We start from the raw sequence: 19,311 nt of genomic DNA, 5'->3' as shown, positions 1-19,311 counted from the left end.
CCTGGTGATTATTATTTTTTTTTTGTTCTACGACATATATAGCAATACCATTGAAGTTACAAGTCGGTTTGTCTGAAATGAGTCGGCTTGTGTCAGATTTACCATGATGGGAAATATGGGACAGTTTAGCAATGGATAACACATCCTACTATAGAGTAGAAGATTCTAGGTTCAACTTCTGGCTGGCTTGAGTCTCTTCCTGTTGGGGGGGGGAGGGTGTGGTTCAGTGTATTAGGACACTATGCTTGTAACTGGAAGGTTGCTGTTTCAAAGCCCATGGTCATAAGACTGATTTTAGTGTTGGGCCCCTGAGCAAAGCCCTTAACCCCCAATTGCTCCAGAGACTGCCTGGCTCCACCTTTTCAAATGTACGTCTCTTTGGATAAGAGTGGCTGCTAAATAAATGTAAATATCTTCAAAGTAATAGAGATAAAAGCAGGCGTCATCTGTGGTAATTCTGTCAGATTTTTGGCACCTGAATCTTGGAGTCCCGAGTAGAGCATGTGAGTTGTTTCAATGTCCCTTCTTGGTCTATTTTTGGTGGTGTTGGGATTCAGTTACCCTTCGCCGTCACTAACCTCTCCGTTTTTTTCACTACACTCGCGCCTGCTGAGTGTGAGTGTAAGTCGTGCTTTTATTTTCAAAGCGTTTCACGGGTCAGCAAGGGGAATGCAGTATACGCAGGGCGGAAAGGCCTGACAAGCCACTCTTTGGTCTTTCACTATCCTTTCACTCAAACCCTGTTTATTTTGGATCAAATATGTCAGCCACCTATTTCAGAAGCGTTTTCAGCTCGTTTGCGTTTCTTCAAACTGCTATTTATACCGAAATCATTTTCAAAAGTCAACGTACAGTTATTTCATGGTCAAGTAAATGTTCGGAGTATCAGACATTCAAAGTAAATAGCTGTGCGCTGAGAAATGTTTGATCGTCTTGATGTACTTCCGCTATGAAGTTTTATGATTGAAGTCTTGCTACTTAAAACTTCTGTTATTTGACCTTTATCTGCCTAATCTGATCTCTTAGAGAAAAGCAGCTTTTTTGAAACTTACTTTTGGCGTCAATTATCACTTTCATCCTACGACTGGAGCTACATTCAAGGGCTAAGCTTTTACTGAAGAAAAATATGACATTTGCGTCTGGCATCAGAACAGCTGGAAAGAGAGAAAAGTCCCTCAGCTTAAGGAGAGTTATCACTTTCGCTGCTGTTCTTTTTCCACGTCTTTGAGCTCAGGTTTATCATCCCTGTTTATTGTAGGAAGCAGGGCACAGGGTGTGACTTCCCTGGTTACAGCTGATGTCTATTGGTCACATTGCGAGTCACGTGGTACAGAAACATTGCATCTTTCCACGCACCTGACAAATCCTCTCTCCAGTAGAAGAGTACAAAATTATGTCTGTTGCTATGGAGCCTCCCGGCTGCAATTTCAGTATAACACCCTTCAGCTTTCTGTTTTCACACCAATATTTCTATTTTGCTTAACGCTGACCAGAGGGAACAACGTAACCTACAGTTCTTGATAAAGGTGGCCATGGCATATAATGTCAGGGTCTTAATCAGTGCTTTCAGATTTTGGTATCAGATAAGAATCAGATAACCTAAATTTGGTGGCTTTACACTAGTTGATACCATACTGAAGAAAATATTTATTAACTTAAAGGATATATTTGTCAAAATTTCATATACAATAATAATAAAAGAAAAATTCCTTTCATACAGTATGCCTATATTATGTATGTGTATGATGTTCATAAATCAAAACTAAATATTTTAAAAGGTGATTTGCTTGTGTTCCCCGGGGATCAATAAAGTATATCTTATCTTAATAATAAAAGTTAGCCAACGGGGGAAAATCAGTGGTAGCTAACATGACACCGAACAGCTGCTGCAGCGAATTTCATTCCCTCAGCTTGAAAGTTAATCAAACTTCATGTCACAAAAAATTACGAAAATATGTTGGTCTTAAATATGATGAGAGGCCAGAGCTGTTGTCATACCTCCAGTCAGCATGAGGGCGCACTTGCAAAGGCAGTTGTCATTGTCAGAGTCACGAGTGCTGAAACTGGTGCCGTGGGAGGCCAGACTGCTCTGCATCCCTGCAGTTCCACTGTAGCCCCTCAAGAACAGCCTAAAGAAATCACAGAAGGCATGGAACACACAGTCATGCAAATCCTACAGCTTATGTGTTACTCCTATAGACCTGGATTTCCAGTAAATGTTATACACAGGCAAACTGCACTGACATCTAATTTGCTGTGCAAATTAATGACCAAGGTTTGAATACCACAGCTGCTGAATAGTTAACCATAATTCAGCTGGTGATATTCGCTTGTGACCAAAATTACAGAAGACACCCAGAGATCAAAATGCTTTAAGAGAAGGGATCTCTGGAATAATTATGTATCACAGTCTGTACCAGAATCTGACAACCTCATCTTTTAGTATAAGTTCTGAACTGGAGGCTTAAGGTCATATACAAACATGGCTTTTCATGTTCAATAGAAAAGAGGTGATGAGCATTCCAGAAAAAAAGGATTAGGGTCAAATATCTATGCCTACAAGCCGGCGCTTGTGTTGGGGGCAAGGGTGACTATCCAGTGTCACACAGCACTAATTGCTGCCCTCTGCAGCTGGAGCCAGTACGGCTGCATGAGCCTGAGTGAGCCGTTGCTAATCACATCATCTAGCTCAACGAGCCAGATAATGTGCAGCTCCGTTTCCTGGGCTCGCAGACGACCGGAAGGCTCTCCACTTCGCTGGAAATTCTCTGCTTCACCGACAGGTGAGAGAGGTCATTCAAAAAATGCCTTGGAAAACTGGAGGAAAAATTACAGGTGGAAGAAGTCAATGTCATTTCAAGAGCTGCAGTCAGCACTTTTCCCGGCGATCCTGGATAAAAGCAGGAAGTGCTCATCCAGCGAAAGCTTCATGGAGCATTTTTGTTGTTTTTGGGATATAAACGGTGGATCAGTTGCAGATCCATTTGGAAATTCTGAGAACTATTTGTATGTCACATTGATAACATCTGATAAAACCATCCATCTGCCTTCAATGATCACTCATTTCGCCATGAACTTACAGTCCATCCCAGACAGAAAGAGGAGACACCGTGGACAGGATGTCAGTCCATCACGGGACACGCACAGCTGTGGCTGAAGAGGAATAGCACCCTGAGGAGAGCAAAGGTGGTGTAACGTACCGGTAATGCTGCTTCTCGCTACCCAGCTGAAACTTGTCGTAAAGTGAGTATGGCGCATTGCCCTCCCAGTCCTGCAGCTCCACCCGCAGCGAGTACTGCAGCTGGCTGGTCATCCTGAACACCACCTCGTTGCCCAGCCAATGCTCCCCAGCAACATCACCAAAGCCCTGTGTTTTTCAAAGAACGATTCTGTCAGTTTTTAAATGTGCAGTTCTTAGATCACCCACAACAGCATATGGCGTATAAATGAGGTATAACGACCACAGCAAAGCATTTCACATTAAACTACACTTATGGGCCAATTTGTTAGGTTCACCTGCTTCTCCAAACACCAAATCATGTGACAACTGAATACACACAGTGTGCAGGGAGGGTCAAGAGGTTGACTTCCTGTTTGGCTAAGGATCAGAATGGCCAGGGTGCACAATCCAAGCAATTTTGAATGTGGTTCCAGCCTTCCCGAGATTTTCACACACTGCAGCGTCTACAATTTACTGACCATGGTATGACAGACAAAATCCATCCAGTCAGAGGCAGTAAAGGAGAATTCCCAGACCTGCTAAAGCTAACAGTGGTGTATAGCTTCTGAACACATCACTTGTCTAATATTGAAGCTGTTTTGGAGGCAACAGTGATTTCTACCCAGTCCCAGCTAGGCAATACCTAATGAAGCAGCCACTGCGTAACACTGCATAACACTGTATTAAAATGGGCATAACCTTCACAGAAATGTTTCATAGTGGGGTGGGCGATGGAAGCAAGTCATGAAAGCTGTGACGTTGTAAGAGCCTTAATATTTTCTTAATATCACTGTTGCTGTTGCGCACACATAAGTAAACCTTTGCGTTGCATACACTGAACCCTAACATCACTGAACCTTAACATCACCACCGTCAAATGAGTCAACGTCTGACAGTGTGCTTGCAATCACACTCGCTAGCTTTAACAGTCATGCGTGCAGGGAGTAATTTGAGAAGATCTCCGCGGTCAGCAAAGAACCTCAACTCATAACTTAGCGGAACATCTTTGGAACAGGCCGGGACACAGAATTAGGGTGCTTTGCGGTGCTTTACCTGCTACGCATCAGCAGACAGTCCTGACTAGTGCAGGACTAGTCCAGAAGTATATGAGTTTGTTGGTAATTTCTATTCATATAACTATGTGTCCCATAACTTTCAGAAAAATAATCCATTTAAAACATCAATCCAACAAACTCATATACTTCAAAGGACAAAATAAGGCCTCTAAAACCATAATTCAGCATTTAAACTGCGTAATGTAATAAAAATATATAGCGTATAAAAGATGTTATTTGTATAAAGATTTAAGATTGCTGTAAAAATAAACATCACTTGTTACACTTTTTCCCTGGAAAGCCAGTGCCTGATTTAACCGTATTACTTTAAATGAATCATCATTACTCATAATTAAATACACAATGACATGACTTTAGCTGGGGAAAGGATGACATGGAAAAATCCATCCTATGAATAACATTTGCGAAATTGTATTTCTGGAGAAATTACAACACTTTTAATCAAGTAATGTAATCCAGTAATATAAACATAATATTGTAGATGCCATTAGAAGTTTGCCATTATTTTCTGGGATGACGACACGTTTTAGATTATTCTGAACAAGTTCTACGTCTTTATTATGTTGCACTTATTACCTAAGACTCACTGTATCAGTGTAATGTGAGCGTACGACACTTCAGGCTCCATAAGAGAGCATAGATGTACAGAGATGAACAGCGATGGGACATGAGAAGCTTGGTTTACATTTGGCTGTAGGCAAGCAAGAGCAATCGCCAAGATGCTGGGATTTTGAAATACTCTGTTACAGTTGACTTGTACTTTTTAATATTTGCTAAGATTGTAAAAAGTGTGTAGATTTTGGAAAACAGCAAGTGACAGGAAAGGCTTGTCAAAACATTATCTGGGTTGAAATATGGAGGGGAAAAACTAGGGAAGATTTCCAAATGAACGTACGGAAGAGGATTAGGGCCACCATGAAAATATTATTTGAATTCTGACTTTAAAGTCAGAATTCTGAGATTAAAGTCAGAATTCTGAGGAAAAAAAAGTCAGAATTCTGAGAAAAAAAAGTTAGAATTCTGAGATTAAAGTCGGAATTCTGAGAAAAAAAAGTTAGAATTCTGAGATTAGATTTAGAATCCTGAGATTAAAGTCAGAATTCTGAGAAAAAAACTCGAATTCAAACAATATTTTCATGGTGGCCCTAATCCTCTTCCGTATGTACGCGTCATGGCAATGAAAGATGATTTATATTGCGGCTGAAACGTCTCGTTCGGCTGCCGACTGCTGGCCATGACGTGCCTCTGTGTTGGGACAGGACTGGCGATCTGATGTAGCTATGCGTTATAAAAACAGAGAGATAAAGTGCCTCTGTGGCTAAGCCGGGAGACAGTGTTCATCTCCATCGATCCTCGGCACCTTACAGATGAACGGCCCAGTTCCGTCTGAAACAGGTGAACTCCCTTCACTTCTGTTTTTGTCCAATTTTGCTCTGATTCCTTTATAATCCACTGGACCTAAACAGGACGTCTTTGAATTTCTGCTGCCCTGTTTAAGGCAGAACAGCAGTGTTTGCATTACTGTTCTGCTTCAGGAAAGACACACGTCTGAATAGTGCTAGGAAATATAGCCAGTGCTTTGCATCTTTTCACATAAATCATTTAGGTTTGCATGTCATTTAATCTTAGGCACATATGAATAGTTCTGAACTGGGATATAACTGTGTGACATAGGCGGCTGCCTAGGGCGCCTTTTTCGGAGGGGGCGCCGACATGCCAGCCAGTTTCACTTTGCCTCGGATGGGGGGCTCTGGTGGTGATGATCGCCTCGGATGCCATATCAGCAAAGCCTGACACTGAACTCTCCTAAGGAAAAGCAAACCATGCTTGGAAATGATTAAACTAATGCATGTGAAATTAAATTAGTGACAGGAATTAAATTACAATGACCGCCACAGACTTCTAGATACCATGTTAGAAACATGTAAATGCATATTTTATGACCTAGAAAACAAAACAGCTGGTATAGATTACTACCAGATTAAACATAAGGGAACAACATGTTTTCCGCTCTTGCAATTACGCAGTTGGTTGCACGCTTCAGTGTCCTTCTTTTCAGTTGTGGTACCTTATGACAATCAACAGTTACTCTGAATGAGACGGCTTGGCATGATCAGCCAACCATAAAGCTTAGGAAGTAACAGAAATGGTTTGACCCCCCCCCCCATCTGTAATGAACCCACATCAATGGATCTAAAGATTAGACCGGTCCTGAATCTATTTCTGTGTGGCCAGTACTACTGAACAGCTAGCTGATTGTATACTCATGCGGAGTCTCTCATAATCTCAGTTGTGAAGATTTCAAAGGTAGGTAGGTACTGTAGGTAGGTAGGTAGATACATGCATACATACCGAAAATACTAAAAAAAAATTATGACTGAGACCTCCTCCCACTGGAACATATTTCTTCAACTCTATGAATGGCCAGGTGTACAAATAATTGTTTAAAGGCAATAAATTATATAATTTGGAAACAATTCCAGAATAATTTTTTCTTGATTCTTTACATAACATTTTAGACAGTTTTAAAATTTGTTTTTCAATATTCTCAATTTCATTTCCATTTTTGACCATTTTTCAATGTACAAAATATTTTTAGCTTCACAGGCCATTGATTAATACTGCATGAAATAGCTAGATTGATTGATTGATTGATTGATTAATTGATTGATTGATTCACAGTTGCTATGAAAGTCAGATGTTCAGGACAGTCTCATAGAAAAATCTTTCATTTGGGGAACTGGCATCCCTTAGAAATCCACTCTGTACAATTCTGTCACCATAATGGAACAATCGATTTGTCGGGGGATCAGCGTCCCTTATCGGTCTGCCATACGGTAACCCTAAAGGATGGATGGTCAGTCGCAGCCTGAGGATTGAGCCAAGTTGCCGGATCCTGTTTTTGTCTCTTTACTCTTTGTTTGAAACTAGAGGATCTGTTAGCTCAGGGCATCTAAATCTGGCCAAGCAGGGGAGGGTCCATGTTAGGGTCGGCTAAATCATCCAAAAAAACAGCTATGTCCTAAAAAGCTTTTTAAATTGCCTCTGAAAACCACTACAAATGGAAACATGACAATTTCCCCCCATTTCTCTTGGGGAGTGTGTCGACCGATGGTCCCACATTCGCATGCAGGGTCTAAAATTCAAGGACGACGGCGGCCCAGCGAGGGCTGCAGGGAACTGGTTTGGCGATGTAAGAATAACTACCATTTTGTACTCCTTCCATGTCCGCTGGAAGTCCACACTGCCGTTTACTCTGCGCTGGAAGACTGTCCAGCCACCTCCGCTGGTCTCCATGTCGCAGAAAACCTGTGAAGAGGAAACACTCATGATGTCTGAATGGGACGCACCCAGTGCTACCGCAACGCAAACACTGTATTGGTGTAATGCAGTAAAACGATTCAGTGCTATTTTACAGAATATAACAAGCAAGTATTTTTTAACAAATCTCAGCACATGCTGTACAGTCAGCGCAGCTGTGGAAATTTCAAAAATTGTCCGTCAACGAAACATCTCAGAACCTTGCTCGACGGCCCATCCCCACCTTGGTTGGCTCTGTCGCGTTGCTGTCGACGTGTATGCGGTACACGCCGCTCGTATTATAACCTGCCTTGTAGATCTCGGCACAGTCCCGAAATCTCAGCTGCCTCCAGTGTGGCGCTGGGGGAAGAAAACGTCAAGCACACTCTTCAGGGGCATGGATCACTTTAATTTACCTTCCTCTTATCTCGTAAAAATGATGCTCCATTTTCACTGCTGTTCTGTCTAGACGTGCCGGTCTTCCTGCATGTGCTTTAAAAATAAATAGATGTTGGCAGTTGTAGCCACACTCTTCAAGCAAAGAAACCTGAAGGCTAGAGATCAAAGTATGTTTGGGGGGGGGGGGGGTGCTTTTCCACATGTTTGGTTTAGAACCTGTGTGAAGATGCTGCCAGGAATAACAAAAAAAAATCAATGTTTCCAAATTACTATACTAAAGCAAATTTAAAAAATCAATATCGATACCAAGAGGATGTTCATATTCCAAAACAAAAACTAGTAGCCGTGCAAAGCAATCAGTATAAATTTAGCACCCCGTCCAGAATGGCTGGCTTGCAAAATAAAACATTGTATCTTTGATTGTAAGCCTAATGTAGACATTAATACACAGCTGGCTAGTTTACTATGCCTGTTTGAAGTGATTGCGGTATAAAAAAACCCAAGCAGTCTTTAATACAACTTCAAACAACTTATCTAGTATCCAGGGTCAGAGGGAAAGAGGCTGGTGCCCCCCCCCCGCAGGCAGCACAAGGCAGGGGAAGATGCTGGATAGGATGTCAGCCAATCATAGTACACACGGACACACACACACAGCGGACAGGGGACCACGCTGGACAGGACGTCAGCCAATCATAGGACACACACACACACAGCGGGCAGGGGACCACGCTAGACAGGACGTCAGCCCATCACAGGACACACACACACACAGCGGACAGGGGACCACGCTGGATAGGACGTCAGCCAATCATAGGACACACACACACACAGTGGGCAGGGGACCACGCTGGACAGGACGTCAGCCAATCATAGGACACACACACACACAGCGGACAGGGGACCACGCTGGATAGGACGTCAGCCAATCATAGGACACACACACACACAGTGGGCAGGGGACCACGCTGGACAGGACGTCAGCCAATCATAGGACACACACACACACAGCGGGCAGGGGACCACGCTGGACAGGACTTCAGCCAATCATAGGACACACACACACACAGCGGGCAGGGGACCACGCTAGATAGGACGTCAGCCAATCATAGGACACACACACACACAGCGGGCAGGGGACCACGCTGGACAGGACGTCAGCCAATCATAGGACACACACACACACAGCGGGCAGGGGACCACGCTGGACAGGACGTCAGCCAATCATAGGACACACACACACACAGCGGGCAGGGGACCACGCTAGATAGGACGTCAGCCAATCATAGGACACACACACACACAGCGGGCAGGGGACCACGCTAGATAGGACGTCAGCCAATCATAGGACACACACACACACAGCGGGCAGGGGACCACGCTGGACAGGACGTCAGCCAATCATAGGACACACACACACACAGCGGGCAGGGGACCACGCTAGATAGGACGTCAGCCCATCATAGGACACACACACACACAGCGGGCAGGGGACCACGCTGGACAGGACGTCAGCCAATCATAGGATACACACACACACAACGGGCAACTTAAAGGTAACAGAAAACCCACACGAATGTGGGCAAAACATGCAAACCGCATAGTCACAGATTAGGGGCAGGATACAAAGCCACAATACTGGAGGTGGGAGGCAGTAATGCTACCCACCGGACCGTATACAGTACCAGTCAAAAGTCTGGACACATCTACTGAAAATCATTTGTTTTTTCACATCATAACTACCCTAAGCACACCTCGAGCACCGCATTGTGAACAAGGAAAGAGATGGAGTGCTACAACGGATGACCTGCCCTCCCCCCATCTGCTATAAAGCCTATAGAGCTGGTTTGGAATGAGTTAGATTGAGGAGTGACAACAATGTGCCATCTTATGCCCAGACCTCATGGAAACCCCTTCAGCATGGAGAAGCTTTCCAGGTGGCTACATCTGGAAGCTGGATGAGAGAATCACATGAGTCTGCGATGCTGTCATCAAAGGCAAGGGGGGCTCTTTTGAAGAGCTGAAAATGTAAAAAAAAAATTCAGATGTTGAATACTTACGTTGGTCGTTGCAGTAGGTGAATTGTACTATTCCATTGCCGCTAGAACTTTTACTATAAATTGAATAACAGCTAAAATAAAAACAAATGCATTATAAATAGGAATGCCCAAACTTTTCACTGGTGCCATATTTCCCAGAGCAATTTCATTAAGTACCACGGTCAAAGGAAAACAGAGAAGTGCCCTCCCCAGGATCTAAACCAAGAACCTTCTGGCTATGCTACCTGATCCCATGGATAAGAGGCTCGTGAGTCTGTGCACTGAGTCCATGAGCTGCTGCTGCTGCCTCTGCAGGGCGGAGTTGTTGCTGCTGGCGACGTGCAGCTGCCTCTCCAGGGCCTCGATGGCGGTCGTCTGATGCACCACCACGCTCTGCAGCCTCTGCTTCTCCTCCCGCAGGCGGTCCATCTCGCTCTTCTGCTGTGACTCCAGAACGCGCACCTTGTTCTCCAGAAGTCTGATTTTGTGTAAAAACATGCAGAAGAGAACATGTTTTTGCATTTGCATATCTGATATCAACTGTCATAAATGCATTAGCCAGCTCAGACGTGTAAAATATTTGTAGATTTTATTGTAATTGTTCGTAAAAAAAAGGATGACAGTGATCTTTATCAAAATCTGAGAGCTGAAACTCCAAGATTAAACACTGGCTGCAAAATTCACATGTTCATTTCTGCATTTTAACAATGATTTGAAAACCATTTATCAACATTTTTTCTAATGATGTAATTGTTGTGTAAGTTTAAAGGCAATCTTTAGCATGCTTGGAGTACAAAAAACGATTACATTGTGAGTAACTTGATACACTACAGTGATTGCGTTCATTATAATATAATTTATTTGCAATTCCAATGCAGATGTATTCGAGATGTTTGGAAGGATGTTCTGATTCAGTTTTGACACATCGCTCCCTATACAATAAAAGAAACACCAGAGGATTTCATGTAGTAATCTTTTGTCAGGAGAAACTTAAGTATTAACACATGTGGTGTAACGACACAAAAAAATACGAGATTTGAAACCCAGATTGCACTTGCCAACATATTTAAATCTTTATGCTACCTGTTTTTGTCCTGAAGTTTGGAAATCTCCGTGACTTGTATCAGCAGCTCCTTCTCTAGCTTGTGTGTCGACAGCGTGTTTTCCAGCAGCTGGATCTCAATCCTGGACGTCTGGTTGAGAACCTGGATCACAGGAACCACAGAGAAACGAGTAGCTTTTTTGACTTGTCTCTGAGTCAACGCGGATGTCTGAACTTTGCGTGCCGTATTTAACATCAGTTAACGGCAAACTAGATCTAAAATGTTTTTTCTTCGCAATCTGTACAGATGCCAGCAACTGAAAATTGCCGTAAGTCTTCAAATCGTTCATGAGTGAAACAGGGAGTTTACTTTGGATAAAAAAGCTCCACTGAATAAAACTGATATTATTTTAACACATTATTTGTCATATTATGAGATGGCCAGTTTTTACAGCCATTACTGACGTTACAACGAGATCGTCAAAACTAATTACATTTTGGCCGCTTATTGAATGCATTACAGGTCTCTGAAGAATTTACTGTAGCTTTACTGCACTTGTGTACTGGGTAGTCGGAGGCCGTTAACTGGCCATGCAAAATGCAACAGCAGAAATAATGTATGACAAAGCATAATATACACCCATACATTACATACATGACAGTATACAGTAGGTATGTGAGGAAAAGGCTGCAATCATTTAAGAAATGTAAGCAGGTGGACATAGTTTATATATAAATGGCACATTTTACTTAGAATGGTGCATACAGCATGAGCCTATCAGAATTTTCCTCTATGGGTGTAATGTTATTTTTGTCTCATGTATTCACCCATCAGTCTTGGACCTACTTATCCTGGACAGGGTTGGGTTATATGTGCTCTTCTCCCCCCATTACCTGCGCTTCCACGACGTTGAGTTTGCGGGTCTGCTCTGCCGTCTGAGTCAGTAGGTTGGTGCCCATCTCCAGCATGGTGGCAGTCTGGTTGTGAACAGCGTAGGCTTGGATCTGAACCAGCTCTGTTTTAATGTTCCCCTGGATGTAGTTCTCCAGCTGGCCGTCCATGTGTACGGGAGACAGGATATTTGGGAATAAACATGCAGTACATCCAGGCTTTCTTTGAAACAGATTGGTCAGGGATTGACGGCTGTAGTTGCCATAATGCTTCATATGCATAGATTTCTTAATTAACAGCTTCCTGTACAATCCTCACTGCACAGTCCTTCCTGCCCCCACAGCAGCTGCGAGACGTGATGCTCCTTAACTGGAATCACCATGTGGCAGCAATCACACACTTCCCAGTGGTTGCTCTCCCGGTTCCCATCGGATTAAAGTAGCCGGTGACTGACAGAAGCCTCTGTGGGTTTTGATCCCACATTTCCACCGTGACCAGCTTTACGTTTTGTATATAGATCGTATCATACAGTCTAATTATCACGATAGCTGACCAGTCACCCTTTAATTTAGTTGGTCCGACAGGAAAAATATAAAACCCAGTAATGACCGCATACTGATTTCAGTGCCTTAGGCTGAGAACCCAGTAAAACTTTACTTTAAGGCTTTCCTTACCAAGCGTTTCGACATGCAATGACAACCATGTGTCAGTCATGAGTTGCGTTTAGAACAATTTTAAATCAGAAGGGCAATAGTACATAAGCAAAACATTATGGTGTTTCGTTTAGATCATTGTGAGTTTATTAACAATGTCCTTGTACATTTTTCGGCATGGATTGTGAGGCCTACATGCAGGGACCGTCTTCCTCCACCTTTCTCTAAAAGACTGTCAATTGAACTGTCACCACAGATGACATCCAGGTACAAGAAATGATCACAATAAATTCAGAATTGCTACATCTGCGGCCAAAGCCCCTTTGCCTGGAAGTGACACGCAGATCCCCCTCTGCCTTTGTCCCTTCAGTAGTCTTCAGTGGGTGTATGTTTAACTTTTCGTTTTATTTTGCATCATTAGCTTTTCCTCTGGAGCTCTCGTTTCAGATCATGCTGAATGCACATAGCTGCACAAATATACAAGTTCATATAAACCCTTCTGGCCCAAGCTCAGAGCACTGAGCTATTTTTATTTATTTACGCATTATTTATTTATTTATTTTTTTTGCAAAAGAAAGAAAAAGGTGGCGCTATTAATGTACTTCAGTTTTCAGCCTTGAAGCCCAGTTTTTTTTATTTAAGCAGCTCTGTAATATCAAATATCAGCAGGCAAAGCACCTTTCTAGTTAAAAATTTACAACAGTGTAACTGTGCATTATAATGATAACAATAACTATTATTATCACCATTAAGTGCATATGTCTTGCTGCGAAAAGCATTTTGTGCGTGAGCTGCGTAACGAGGCCACCCTGGCCAGCAGTGTGGCTGCACCGTGGAGTGTAAACTCATGTGAGAATTTGAATGACAGGCAGATGTCCCTGTAAAACGTGGCAAAAATGTGGTTACAGGGAACAGATCAGACCACGGCGGGTGCTGAGAGAATCAAACCAAACACAAAAAGAGCAACTGTTAAAAAAATATATATTAGGTCCCTGAAGAAGTTGCGCACCCAGGCCAGTTAATCGACCCTCGTTTCCTGCCTTTGGATTAAAATTACATGGAACATGCCCATAATATGAGTTTGGGAACAGATTTACTTTCTAAGGGTCTGTTTCATTGCTGGTAACTTAAACCAGATGTCTCAGTCCTTCTGATCTTCCTGCCTCGTACACCAGACTGCATAGAGTTGGGACTAGTTGCCAGTGAAAGGAAAATGGCCATGATGGAAGTGCATAATTGCATTTTAGTATAAGTAGTGAAAAACAAAGAGGCCGAAGGACACAGCATGTTGGCTGGGGGCCACGGGACATTTGGAGAGGTGCTTATCGTCATGTTCATGGATGCAATCCATCATTTCCAGGGTAGCCCCTGTTGGGACGCTTCAGCTTCTTAATTACCAATTTACTAGAAATTGTCCATAAAAATGCGCACGTATGAAACAGGACCAAAAAAATAGGATCGATATACAGAAATGCTTCCAGAAATACTCCAAGGGAAGACCAGCATTGTGTTGTCAAGTGGCTTCAGATGGTTGTGACACTGGCTTCCATGGGGATGTTGAGCTGACAACTGACACACAAACAGTTTTCCATCCTTGAGATACACTAGGATGACATTTTCGGGGGTTCTGACCCAAATGTGAGCAGCAGTTCTTGTCTCAATTTGCCAAACACAAGAGAAAGGACACCTGGAAACCTGGGGTAAGCGGAGAAATGCAAACACAGCACTTATGCACATTTGGGTCCTTTTACGATCAAAAGAGAAAATGCACACAGACACACACACACACACACATACACACACACACACACACACACAAGAGCACACCATGTTGTTGGAATTACATATAAACAGACTGAAACATGCAGTTGTTTTGTATATGAAACAGATATAGTTTACTCAAAACATGGGTACATATTTAGCCCTGTGCAATTCTAAATAAATTCTTAGATTTTTTTCCAAACGCCGATAGCTACTACTATTGCAAACATTACTGCACGTCCCCATACACCTTGGTGGTACCAGCATCCACACACAAAAAGTGGACAAAGGACCTTGAGTCACCTGTGTATAAAAAGCTCCAACAAAGCATGTGTTTTTTGAGCCACTGTTTTGCCAGAACAACACTGTCCTAGTCTGGCACATAACTATTTTCAGAACAAAAACGTAACAGAGAGTATAACCATGGCTGTCTTAGGCCATTTCCCACCATAATACCATTAGTTGACCTTAATCCCTGATATGTAAACGGACTGCATTTATATAGAGCTTTTCTACTCCTACAAGTACTCAAAGTGCTTTACATTCTATGCCTCACATTCACTCATTCACACACCGGTAGCGGAGGCTGCCATGCAAGGTGGCAACCTGCACACTGGGACCAATTTGGGGTTCAGTGTCTTGCTCAAGGACACTTTGAAGGGGTCAGGAGAAACCAGGGCTCGAACCGGCAACTCTCCAGTTGCCGAATGAGAGCACTACCTCCTGTGCCACCATCTTCCCCTTATGTGTCAGGCTGCCTAATTCACAGTATGCTAATCTCGCCCACGTAAGAAATCCATAGTTTCACTCACTACTAAACGATATTGCATCCTGCTCCATGTTTGCTCATAGCGCCGCTCAAATAGTTTTAGTAACTAAAATAATTTTTATCCCCTCGACATTACATTACATGCCTTGAAGTTGCCCTGCAGTTCTGCCGCTCAGGATGTGTTTGGTTTGATGTTAAACAGAGGATCTGAACGTGTCTGAACAGATGTGAACAATCTGTACTACCTATTTCTTAAAAGTGACAAGACTGCGGGATTACCCACCTCTCCCAAACACGAGCGATTTATGATCTTCAGCTTTTCAAAATGCACATTATACATGTTGCATACGATAGATGTTTAGGTAAACATGTAAATATAGTGAATTTATAACAGAGTGAGTGTTATGGTAATCAGGTCAAAGTCATAAGCTTTCGAATCCTTGTAACCTAAGTATAGTTGGCTGCTACACATGACATCATAAATATAGGCGATGTGTGTTTCACTGTCTGTATTGTAAATCCTTTATTTTCTGTAGTGCATTGTTGTGGGTATGTTTTTAATGTCAATGCATGGTTAAACAGCATTGAAATAGATGGAATATACAATTGAAATATAGTGGTTTCTGTAAACAGAAGATTTAACTGTGGAACTTAATCATAACACATGCCACACTGTAGATAGACAGTGGTATTTAGTTATTCGGTCACTGCAGCATATTTAAGACCCAGAGTGCACAAAGTTCTTAACAGCATGTAGATCATCAAGGATTGTTCCCTTATCTACTGCAATGTTTGTTATGTTTTGTTCAATTTGTGTTCATTTGGTGTCAAAGATTCTGTTCCCATTGCCGTGGTAACAGTCCTCACTCTTGGAATTAGGACATCTGTTTCTTTTAAGCTGTTTAATTGGTCAGAATATACGGCCAATAATTCTTTGCGATACAACATTTTCACATCACTTGCAGCTTTTGGTTTGAAACTAAACAAGAGGGTTTTCACTGCAAGGGGAGGCAATGAAATCTCACCCTCAGCAGTGAATTCGAAAAGCATGACCCCCCCCCTCCCCCCAAGTCAGTGTGTTGTGTTCTTTGGCACAAAGGCTTGGTTCCTGCCATCTTGCCCCAGTAAGTTCCCGCTGTTACCGACATGTTCATGCCATGGTCTCCAAATCATTCTTTCTAAATCGGGTAGCAAATAGGAAGCCGGCATGTATTCCTTCGCCTGCCCTACTCTGTGCTTGGAAACACTGCAAATAGATTATTCATCTGGAGAAAAACAGTATAGCATTACTGCAAGCATCAGTTACATGGTCGGGGATCTGTGCTTATGTCCAGAAGGTCGAGGGTTCAAATCCCACAGCTGCCAGAGTAATCATATCACTGTTGGACCTTTGAATAAGGCCCATAACTCTAATTATTCCCACGACGCCAGCTGACCCTGATCCTCCGTGTACGTGGCTTTGGACAAAAGTTTCTGCAAAATAAATGCTAAATGCATAATTACGTAGTTTGCAATGTAATTAGGGTTGACGCCCCGTCCTGAGTTACTCCCTGTCTTGTGCCCATAGCTTCTGGGACAGGCTCCGGACCCCTCCCTGCATATGACAAGCAGGTATATAAGATCGATGGATGATGTTATTAGCCTTACATGAATACCAGCTTAATATATAAATGTAAAGGGTTATATTACTGATTTACTCTTTGGTTTATATTTTGTGATGTTTTATTTCCCAGCTTTATTACGTTTAATACCTAAATTTATTCCTTACATCATTTTTATGGTTGGATTTTTCGTGACTGGATGGGGGTATGAAAGGTGCACCATGACCCACCCCCCCCGTTCGTCACCAAGTGCCCAGGGGGCCCTGGCCTGGGCTGTTAACATGTCCGCTGGGTCCTGTGCGGTGCATCTTTTCCACGCGCCTTCACACAACGCAGCCCACTGTTTGTTGACTCTTTAAACTCTCCATCGACCATCGCGCCTGTATCCGGGGTTATTCCTAGTCACTGACATGGAGTGGATGGAGACAGAGGGGGGTCACAGACCACCCACCCACCACCCATACATCTGAATTTTATTTACTCCCCATTCACCCCCCGATTTCCTCACCCTCTTGCCACCTTCTCAGCATGACCTGTGGTTCACATCTACACACATGATGTTTATATTGCTGATTACTTGGCTTTTAACTTTCAATACTGTCTTGTGTCTGATGCATTTGCTCAGTTAGCCCATAGGGGCTGGAGTCCATTAAGGAAACAGAGCGCTTTCTTTAATTTAAACCCCAAATCAGCCCAGGGGTGTTCTTCATGGTGACTTGCAGCTAGTGGTGTATCTCAGACTCCTCTCTAGGAGCCATCAGCGAGTCCTAGTCAGCGGCCCGTCTGTCATGATCAGCCGCTCCGGGTTCAGTACGGCTGCAGTTGGCTGTTTTCTTTCAGTCACATAAAATTAACCACAGCACCTCAGTGACCCACAACGCCCCTCCTGACAGCAACAATGGGCTAAGGAAGGTGACTGACAGACCCTCGGAGGACTATCTGACCTTTTCCTAATCACCTGGAGAGAGAGACGATATACAAATTAATCACTGCCAACATGGGACAGGCTGCTGTAAAAAAAAAATCTATTATTGTTATTATATTATATTACAATGTCATGACCTTGTACTGGGAAGGCAGTTAGAAGATGGATGGATTGTGTTATTTTATAGCATTCATCTCAAACCTGGCCTCCAATCAAAGATGTCCCCCGCCTTTCAGCCTTGACTTCCTTGGGACAGGCTCAGTGCCACCAAACTTTGAATAAAGGGATAGTTTCTTCCATCCATTTTCTGCTTGTCTTATTCAGGGTCACTGGGACTATAAGGACAAAGCAGAGAACAACCCAGGATGGGGTACCAACCCATTCCAGGCCACACTCATACCCCATTTATACCTATGGGCAATTTGGTTAATTCAATTAACCTCAGCATGTTTTTTGTAAAGACTGAGGGGGAGCAGAGCAGTCCGAGGAAACCCCATGACAATCAGAGGAGAACATGGGTGTATGATCAGGCTCATTGGATGAAGACCCATTACGCAGTGACAGGTCAGAAAAAACCTTCTTGATGAACCTCCTCTCATGAGACAATGGCCACACTTCAGCATCCCAAAATTCCATGAGGCATCATACAACCACTGACATGAACTTTTAATTTTATCGTTGTTTTCTTTCTGATATGCTAGTCTGAAATTTTTACGACATGAAACGATGACAACCAGAAAAAGTAGCACTAGCATTTAATTACCGAGAGAGTGCAGTAGTCAGTTTGAAGCTTACGGATTTTTGGACAAATATGTCTTTTCTTTTTCACGTTTGTGAAATGCTGAAATACGGATGCCGCATTTTGGCCATTTCTGGCACGCAGCGGTGTTTTCGCAGTCTCAGAAGGTCACGGAGGTTGGCAGACCCCTGGTATTTTGCTGTGACAAACATTTCATTCATCCCAGCCGAAATAAGGACCAGATGGGCAAAGTCAACAACTGGAACCGTCTCTGTTTTTCTCGGCCCGGTGTATTTATTTGTTCGCCGACCTTCCCCGTGCCCACTCTCTCTCTCGGACTTTTGTGTTGGGCCAGTGCAATAATACCGCAGTCTCACACACGCCTCAGCTTGTGCTTACCGATACTGCTCTTGTAGCTCAACCGGTAAAGCATTGTGCTGGCAATGTGAAGGTCACGGGTCCAAATCCCTATGAGGATAAATAAACTGTAACCCTTTTCTCTAATGTAAGTTGCTTTTGGTAAAAGTGTCAGATAAATATGTACAATGTGGTTTGTGCTGGAAGCCAAAAGAACACTCGCTGGCTTGACCAATGAAAATCAGGTGCCCTCCTTGTTAGGAGAGCGTTGTTTTATTTTTTGCAATCTCTATTTTTGTTTTCATATGGGTCAGACTTTGGAACAGCAAAACCTTAAGATAATAGTACATTTATCAAGTGATCTCAGCTTCACAAATCTTTGTTTTCGTTACGTAGCCTAACGCTTGTTCTGCCGTGCATGGAATGGCGAGTGAAAATAGAATTGCAAGTTTTGAAACTGAAGCGCTGAACATTTTTCCAAAGTTAAAAAAAAATAGCTATTTGTTTCTGTTGAAAGTGATGGTTAGAATGCAATTTTCAA

General features: G+C 43.0%; 1 protein-coding gene across 1 annotated transcript in view; it reads right to left on the bottom strand.

Annotated features, from left to right (window-relative positions):
- The window catches only part of angpt4 (angiopoietin 4), a 33,775-nt gene that overhangs the window by 1,616 nt on the left and 12,848 nt on the right, over nt 1-19,311 (bottom strand). Inside the window, exons 2-8 of the mRNA XM_049023819.1 lie at nt 11,968-12,123; nt 11,115-11,236; nt 10,277-10,509; nt 7,841-7,956; nt 7,504-7,605; nt 3,201-3,367; nt 1,999-2,129 (exon numbers count right to left, since the gene is read on the bottom strand). Of these exons, the coding sequence (XP_048879776.1) occupies nt 1,999-2,129; nt 3,201-3,367; nt 7,504-7,605; nt 7,841-7,956; nt 10,277-10,509; nt 11,115-11,236; nt 11,968-12,123 (1,027 nt within the window). The remainder of the gene's footprint in view (nt 1-1,998; nt 2,130-3,200; nt 3,368-7,503; nt 7,606-7,840; nt 7,957-10,276; nt 10,510-11,114; nt 11,237-11,967; nt 12,124-19,311) is intronic.

The sequence above is a fragment of the Brienomyrus brachyistius genome, chromosome 8, assembly GCF_023856365.1.
Source record: "Brienomyrus brachyistius isolate T26 chromosome 8, BBRACH_0.4, whole genome shotgun sequence".
In the NCBI taxonomy this organism is placed as follows: Eukaryota; Metazoa; Chordata; class Actinopteri; order Osteoglossiformes; family Mormyridae; genus Brienomyrus; species Brienomyrus brachyistius.
This window is presented reverse-complemented; position numbering and strand designations above follow the sequence as displayed.